This window comes from Gambusia affinis, linkage group LG11, assembly GCF_019740435.1.
Source record: "Gambusia affinis linkage group LG11, SWU_Gaff_1.0, whole genome shotgun sequence".
In the NCBI taxonomy this organism is placed as follows: domain Eukaryota; kingdom Metazoa; phylum Chordata; class Actinopteri; order Cyprinodontiformes; family Poeciliidae; genus Gambusia; species Gambusia affinis.
In genome coordinates this window covers 4,023,454-4,031,873 of record NC_057878.1, presented here as the reverse complement: position 1 = coordinate 4,031,873, position 8,420 = coordinate 4,023,454, and the positions used below count along the sequence as shown (strand labels likewise).

Genomic DNA, 8,420 nt, shown 5'->3' with positions numbered 1-8,420 from the left:
ATGATAGCAGAAGACCGGTACTCTGCTGCCCCAATGACACAGTGTCTGATGTTAAAGAGAAAGTACTCTCTAACTACTGATCAGCCTAATGTTGAAACTCTAACTAAACACGTTGGAGCTAATGATCCGGCCAAGCAAAAATCTGAAATTCTGAAAATCTACTTTACTCGTCTTTTGAACACAAATGGAAAACTAAAACTGAAGAAGTTTATCGCTGGACCAGTTCTGACAACTAGATGTGGAAATGAAAGACACAGCAGACTGCTCATGGTTCACAAATGGTCAATAAAAACATGCCCTGCCAACTCACAGGATCTTCTGAGAGCGTTAGCATCTCTTTGGACAAGGCGGACGCTATATGAGGCAAAGCTATTCACTGCAAACTTTTTTCATTTTCACAACAAGAACAGCAATGAGCTCACTGCTAAAGAGGAACAGGCTCAAGGACGCCTGAGTAGGATGCAACCCACCGCATATCAGGAACACACTATTCCAAAACAATAGTGTCTGGGTGTACCATTGTCCGTTTTATAACATGAAATGGAAACGGAGTGAATGCGGAGCACAGGACCAGCTCTACACCCCCAGTATGGTCCTACAGACTAAATGGGACTTTGCCCAAGTAGCCTACATGTGCTTTGTGAACTTGGAAAAGGCATTCGATTGTGTACCTTGGGAAATCCTGGGGATGGGGTTACTCTGGGAGTATGGAGTATCATGTCTTTTAAAACGGCCGGTTAGGTCACTGTATGACCGGTGTCAGAGCTTGGTGTGCATTGCCGGCAGTAAGTCCTGTGATATTTAACTCTGGCTACATGCAGAAGTGTAGGTGATTCTTATGGTCATATTGTGTGTTGTTGGATTGGTATACAATGGGCCCTTTTTTCCACTTGAACCCCACCGGGTGGCTGCTCGGTTTTGTGGTCTGCCTATTTGGATTATCTGAAAAGACTTGCTAACTGTGCTGACTCCATCATAATGTTCTGTTTGGGTTTATTTATACGGATCATAAATTGCATAACAGAGTCTTACTGACACCTAGTGGAGGTCGGGGGGGGGTGACACTAACGTAACGTCAAAGCGGGGGAATGGGAGTGGGGTTGCTGGGCTGAACGTATCGTGAGCGGGAGGGGTGAGGTAGTCCTAATAGCAATATTTACAGGAAAATACTAATAAAAGAGCACGGCGAGACGCGGGGTAAAAAACTGTGGTTTCCAGGCCGAAACGGGAGACTTGGCCGGTATGACCGAGTCCTAGTGGACACTGTTCGGTATATTTAATTTTATCAGTAGAGAACTGCTCTGGCTGTAGGCACAGTGTCGCTGGATATCCTACTCAAACGTTGTGTCCTCTGTTTATAATTCGTCTGTAAGTTCATTTTATATATTCTTTCAATATTGAACAGCATTTTGTCAGGAAAGCTTCCTTTTACGTGCTCCAGGCAGCTAATCTCCAATTAGCTACATCATTAGCTGACCAGTCCAAATTGGGAGCCTTAGCTGAGATGAGTTGCCTTCTGTATATTATCTGTAATTGTTACATATTTCACTTAGTGCTTTGTTATAGCTTCAAAAAGAACTTAATGAAAAAAGAGCTGCAAATAAAACCAAAAACACTATCAAAGACTTGATTATTTTTCAACTCAGATGTTAGCTAGCTGTAGCTTTGTAAAGCAACACATTGTGAGGGCAGCTTTTTAATTAATCTGTACAAGGTGCCTCCAGTTTCCTCACCCAGGACATTTAGGAGGACAAAAGCAAAACAATGGTTAAAATATTTAATTTCTTTCAATATTCAATTATGTTTCACAAGATTGTCTTATATAAACTAGACAGTGTTTTTTTCTTAGTCATATTGTTAACTTGTGCGCAAAAGAAAATAAAACCTGGCTTCAATGAGACTTACAGACTAAAACAGCTTTTTGTATGGTTTAATTGAACTAGTTAAAGATTTGTGATTTTCTTTTTTCTGACAGTAGTCACAGAAAGAGCCAAGTGAGAATAACAGAAACAAAACAAACAGTTCGAGGATGTGAAAAAAAATTAAATCATTAGAGAAAAGGCAGAAGAAGTAGAAACTCCCCAGAGAGATAAAACACCAGAGAGGAGGGAAGGCAGGAAAACATGAGCTACAGGACAGGATCAGATCAGAGCTGCAGCCGTCTGAGGATGGAGATCCAAGACAGAAGTGATCTCTGTTTCCCACTTCTCCTCAACAGCTCCTGCAGGAAGCCCACACTTCACTGGTCTGAAGTCGTTCTCCTGAACTCTGTGCTGCTCTTCATCTCACTGATCACTGTAGTGTTCAACCTCCTCATCATCATCTCAGTCTCACACTTCAGGCAAACATCAACCTACAGATTAGGTTTTAAGACTGTTAGGCCAGATTTACATGATAATTGATGTTCAATTGTGATTTTGTCTCCTTCCAGGCAGCTCCACACTCCTACAAACATCCTCCTCCTCTCTCTGGGTGTTTCAGACTTTTTTGTTGGTCTCCTGTTGATGCCTTTTGAAATCTACAGATTTACATTCTGCTGGTTTCTTGGAGATGCCATGTGTGTTTTGCTTTGTTTTTTGATTTGTAACCTCATCAGTGCTTCGATCTGGAACATTGTTTTAATATCAGTCGACCGCTGTATTGCTATCTGTTACCCTCTGCATTATCCCACCAGAATCTCATTGACCAGAATCAAATATTGTGTTTGTCTGTGTTGGTTCTGTGCTTCTTCCTGCAGCTTTGTCTATTCAAATGATATGATGGTTCAGTCTGGCAGGAGTAATTCCTGCATTGGAGAATGTAAATTTATCATAAGCTACATTCTAGGAACATTTGATCTTATTTTTAATTTCATACTTCCAGTGATGATCATCATAGTTCTGTATTTGAGAGTATTTGTGGTGGCTGTGTCTCAGGCTCGTTCCATGCGCTCTCACATTACAGTCGGCACGTTTCATTCAGCGACATCAAGAACAAAGAGATCAGAGTTAAAAGCAGCCAGGACTCTGGGGGTTCTAGTTGTTGTATATCTAATGTGTTACTGTCCATATTACTGCTACTCTTTAGTTGGGATTAGTTTAACTAATACCTCTTATTCATTTTCTTTGTTTTTCCTCGGTTATGTCAACTCTTGTCTGAACCCAGTGATCTACGCTCTGTTCTACCCCTGGTTCAGAAAAGCTGTTAAAATCATTGTTACTCTACAGATCCTGCAGCCTGGCTCACGTGAGGCCAACATACTGTGAATACACTGCTGACTGACTGAAATCAGAACAAGAGAGATTCATCATTAAACATTTCTATTTAGTAGTTTTCACATTTAAATGAACTGTTTTGTGTCATAAATCAACAAACAAAATTAGATGTTGTTTAGGGGAGTTGGGAACAAATGTACTAAATACTATCTTTGATCTTTCTTGTTCTTCAAGATTATTTAAAATATTCAAAAAATGTCTTTTTAAACTGTAAGCAGCATTATCATACATGTGATTGTATATTTATTATTTTGAATCTGTAATTCTTTGTTCTGACTTTGAGATTGATATTAACTTTTAAAGTCACCTTAAGCTACAGCTTTTAACTGATATATTAAAACATATCAAGGTTTCTTAAAATGCAAATGGATAAAAAACTTCAGTGTATTTGTGTTTTTTTTTCAAACTGCCTTTTAATCAGATTTTTATGTATTTTTATTAAATTAATTCACAATGTCTCTAAGACGAAAAAAAGCTACAGGCAACTTTCAGTCTTTGGCATTATTTTAAAGTTGAGAGCAGAAGGCCGAAGAAATATGTCTACTGATAGTTACTAATAAATTTATTTTGGAGAAACTTTTATTAACGTAATTTATTTTCAAGTTAGACATAAATCACTTAAAAAGAAAGTAAAGTGTTCAGCCAAACTGATTTAATACGGCTGTGTATTTTAAAAGTATGGAGAGACTAACTAGGGCTGCACAGTGGTGCAGTTGGTAGAGCTGATGCCTTGCAGCAAGAAGGTCCTGGGTTCGATTCCCGGCCCGGGGTCTTTCTGCATGGAGTTTGCATGTTCTCCCTGTGCATGGTGGGTTCTCTCCGGGTTCTCCAGCTTCCTCCCACAGTTCAAAAACATGACTGTCAGGTTAATTGGTCTCTAAATTCTCCCTAGGTGTGAGTGTGTGTGTGAGTGTGTGTGTGAATGGTTGTTTGTCCTGTATGTCTCTGTGTTGCCCTGCGACAGACTGGCGACCTGTCCAGGGTGACCCCGCCTCTCGCCCAGAACGCAGCTGGAGAGGAACCAGCAACCCTCCTGACCCCATTAGGGACAAGAGTGAACAGAAAATGGATGGATGGATGGAGAGACTAACTTTCGCTGAGCCAAATGTTTTTCAAAAGGTTTGCTGAGAATAAATGAGAAGAACAAAACTTTTACAAGTTAGAAGAAGAAAAGTACTACGAGTAACAATTTAAAGCTATTGGCAGCTTTGAGCTGCTCTCGTAGCTCAGACTCACTTCGGCCCTGTCGCTCTGGCACCGCCACCCTATTGCAGTCGTTTGGTCTCACACCGTTCTGGCATCCAACCACTAGGGGGCGAAATAAGTAAAGCTTCCCTTCAGCAAAACCTCACCATTTTGATAACTTTAGATCACCCATGCCTTATGAACTAACTGACCATGTTTCAAACTGACTGATGGAAATCCCTAGGAGGATTTCGATCAAATGCTGCAATTTTTGCCTGTGAACGGCAAAAATTGATTCAACATCCGAACTTCAATTGGCTGACTTCTTGTTTTTGTTAAATCATGAGTGAAGGAATTGCACAAGTGTAACAAAGCTCATTACTCTACTATAAGACAAGGTCAAAGCGAGGGTATTTTGAAAGTTTCTGGGTGGAGGGCGCTCTTGAGCAGTTTGTGGTACAACTTCTAGGAAAGATGTACAACATGTAAGTTTTATGAACGGCTGATGTTTGTGCAACATTTGGTGACTTTTAGAATATGTTTAGGCCTTCAAATAGCCAAATTACTTTTGCTCAAAATAATAACGCCATTCCTGCACACCTCCATTAGGGCGGACAAAATGTTGACTTTCATCCAAAATGGCCGACTTCCTGTTGGGTTTGGACATTGAATCCAAGAGACTTTTTTGTACATCTTGATAACTTATATACATAAGAAGTCAAGATGACTGAATTCTATGAATGTGAGTCAAAGGACTGTTTGGGGGCTGATTTATTTTTACTTTTAAGAATTCTAGGGGGCGCTGTGGAGAAATTAGGCCCCGTTGACCAAATATTGGACTGGAATCCCGTAGGGAGATGGATTAGGACGGATCATAGTGAGTTTGGTACAGCTTGGCTTAAATCTGTGGAGCATAGAGACAAACATATGTCAATGTTCTGTCTCAAACAAATTCAAATAAAATACAATGACGCTTGTGTTTTTGTCGCAACAACATGTGAACATGTTTGAGATGCTCTGAGCAAAGAAAGAGGGAGGCGTGACAATAGATTCCCTCCTGAGACTAATGCACAACGAGGACTTAATGAACAGATATCAGCAGAAAACAGGGACTGTGGCGAACACTTGATCACTCTGAGGATGGAGATCCAAGACAGAAGTGATCTCTGTTTCCCACTTCTCCTCAACAGCTCCTGCAGGAAGCCCACACTTCACTGGTCTGAAGTCGTTCTCCTGAACTCTGTGCTGCTCTTCATCTCACTGATCACTGTAGTGTTCAACCTCCTCATCATCATCTCAGTCTCACACTTCAGGCAAACATCAACCTACAGATTAAGTTTTAAGAATGTTAGGCCAGATTTACATGATAATTGATGTTCAATTGTGATTTTGTCTCCTTCCAGGCAGCTCCACACTCCTACAAACATCCTCCTCCTCTCTCTGGGTGTTTCAGACTTTTTTGTTGGTCTCCTGTTGATGCCATTAGAAATATTTAGATTTACATTCTGCTGGTTTCTTGGAGATGCCATGTGTGTTTTGTTTTGGTTTTTGATTTGTAACCTCATCAGTGCTTCAATTTGGAACATTGTTTTAATATCAGTCGACCGCTATATTGCTATCTGTTACCCTCTGCATTACCCCACCAGAATCTCATTGACCAGAATCAAATATTGTGTTTGTCTGTGTTGGTTCTGTGCTTCTTCCTGTAGCTTTTTCTATACAAATGATATGATGGTTCAGTCTGGCAGGAGTAATTCCTGCATTGGAGAATGTAAATTTGTCATAAGCTCCATTCTAGGAACATTTGATCTTATTTTTAATTTCGTACTTCCAATAACAACCATCATAGTTCTGTATTTGAGAGTATTTGTGGTGGCTGTGTCTCAGGCTCGTTCCATGCGCTCTCACATTACAGTCGTCACGTTTCATTCAGCGGCATCAAGAACAAAGAGATCAGAGTTAAAAGCAGCCAGGACTCTGGGGGTTCTAGTTGTTGTATATCTAATGTGTTACTGTCCATATTACTGCTACTCTTTAGTTGATGTTAATCTAACCAGTACCTCATATGCATCGATTTTGTTTTTCCTCTTTTATTCCAACTCTTGTCTGAACCCAGTGATCTACGCTCTGTTCTATCCCTGGTTCAGAAAAGCTGTTAAAGTCATTGTTACTCTACAGATCCTGCAGCCTGGCTCACGTGAGGCCAACATACTGTGAATACACTGCTGACTGACTGAAATCCCAGCAGCTCTAATTGATGTTTCCCATTATTAGCCTGGAAATCATGACTAAACCGTCTTCTGTATGTGTCTTAGTTAAGGCAAGGTGGGAACAAAAACAATTTGGATTAATGTATAAAATACTTTCAGCTTTAAAGTTTGTTGTAGAGATTGAGAGAAAATGTTCTAAGCTGTTCCCTAAAGCTTTGCACAGCTCTATCACACATCTGATTGGGTTTTTGATATCTAGTGTCTGGTAGTTAGAGGAAATTACCTTTGCTGACTTTGTAGGGTTGATGTGCACAGATAATGTTCTCTGTCTTTACCTGAAGTGTAGATAAAAGTCACAAATGCATCCAAACCTTGAAATAATGAAATTTGTTTATCCACTTCAGAGAGAGACATATTGACATATAGGGTGATGGTGATGACCAGAGGTGCCTGCATGATGTTATCGGAGAGTACGCACCAAACCATCACTGCACCTGAGCCACACGAACACAACCCCATCTTTAATACACCATCATGCATGTGGTGCAGGAAACTGACCCACACAAATACAGGCCACGAAGTCTCAATATGTTTGCCACAAAGAACGTATGGTCTGGGGTTCTGTACTCTGTAGAGTGAAATATGTTATAATATGTTGGGGCCTCAGCTCTTGCAAAAAAATGAGAAGAAAATACTGTTACATTTATCTGTATGTTTTGAATGTTCTATTTTTGGCATTTAAGGCATACCGTACAGAGAATCTGGTTGACTTTATGTGTCAAAGCAGCTCTGCTCTACAGAATCAACATCTCAAAACAGAGTCCTATTTGCACAATCGACTTCTTTAAGTCAAGACTGCATCCAGTATCAATGTAGGCAGACATGGGGCATCATGCAGCGGCGCAGTGGGTAGAGTGGAGCTCTGTGTACAGTGGCTACAGACATCTGTCCTGACTTCGAGGAATGTCCTCGATCTGTTTGTTGCACATCTTTGCCCCTTTCTCTCTTCTTGTTAGCTTTCTTTCAAGTAAAAGCCAGTAGTGCCTAACAATTATATAAAGTAGAAAACTAACAGTAGACAGACCAAGTTGCAGAAATACTAACCTGTGTTTGTATGAACCTTTGGAGTATTTGTGTGTTGGTGCATGGGTGTGTGGGGTGTATGTTAACGAGCTTGCAATTGTTAGAGTGGTGAGAATGGTTCCAGGTCTTCAGCACTGAAGAATAGCAATAGACAGGCGGTCTGTCTGCAGCAGCACCTGACAGACAGACAGACAGACAGATAGAGAGACAGATAGACAGACAGACAGACAGACAGATACAGGACCCGTCTGCAGACAGGTAGGTTTTTGGTGGGAAAAGTAACATTTAGCCACATAAATGCCGTTCACAATCATCCACATATGTATGTTATAGTTGGCAGGTAGGAGGTGAGAAGCAGCTGTTATTTACTGAAAAGCTAAACAATAAAGTTCAACATCGCGTTTCTATCCGGCCTCTGATATCATGATGCAAGCTTCATCCAGATCCTTAAGTTGGTTTATGAACTTAAACCAACTTAATAAATGTAGTTAAATAAACTATATATTGTTTTCAGCGCACAGGAGCTGTGAAAAGCTAAAATAAGATGTAAAAGCCTGTTTATAATGATTTAAGTTCAAGTTGTATTCGAAGTATGATGTGCACAATAATATCATTTTGGATATTTTAGATATTTTGTTTGGAACAATTTAAACGTTTGAGTCGATTTTCTGTAGAGATTAGTCAAAAA

The 8,420-nt window shown here is 40.2% G+C and overlaps 2 protein-coding genes across 2 annotated transcripts; both read left to right on the top strand.

Moving 5' to 3' along the window:
• LOC122840224 (trace amine-associated receptor 13c-like) lies at positions 1-3,457 on the top strand. Its single transcript, XM_044132471.1, has 4 exons — positions 1-17; positions 1,163-1,240; positions 2,219-2,341; positions 2,432-3,457. Exons 1-4 carry the CDS (start codon positions 1-3, stop codon positions 3,243-3,245), a joined length of 1,032 nt encoding a protein of 343 aa, XP_043988406.1. The 3' UTR covers positions 3,246-3,457.
• Positions 3,458-5,579: 2,122 nt separating this feature from the next.
• On the top strand, positions 5,580-6,656 carry LOC122840223 (trace amine-associated receptor 13c-like). The gene is made up of 2 exons (XM_044132470.1): positions 5,580-5,752; positions 5,843-6,656. Exons 1-2 carry the CDS (start codon positions 5,580-5,582, stop codon positions 6,654-6,656), a joined length of 987 nt encoding a protein of 328 aa, XP_043988405.1.
• Positions 6,657-8,420: the final 1,764 nt, after the last annotated feature.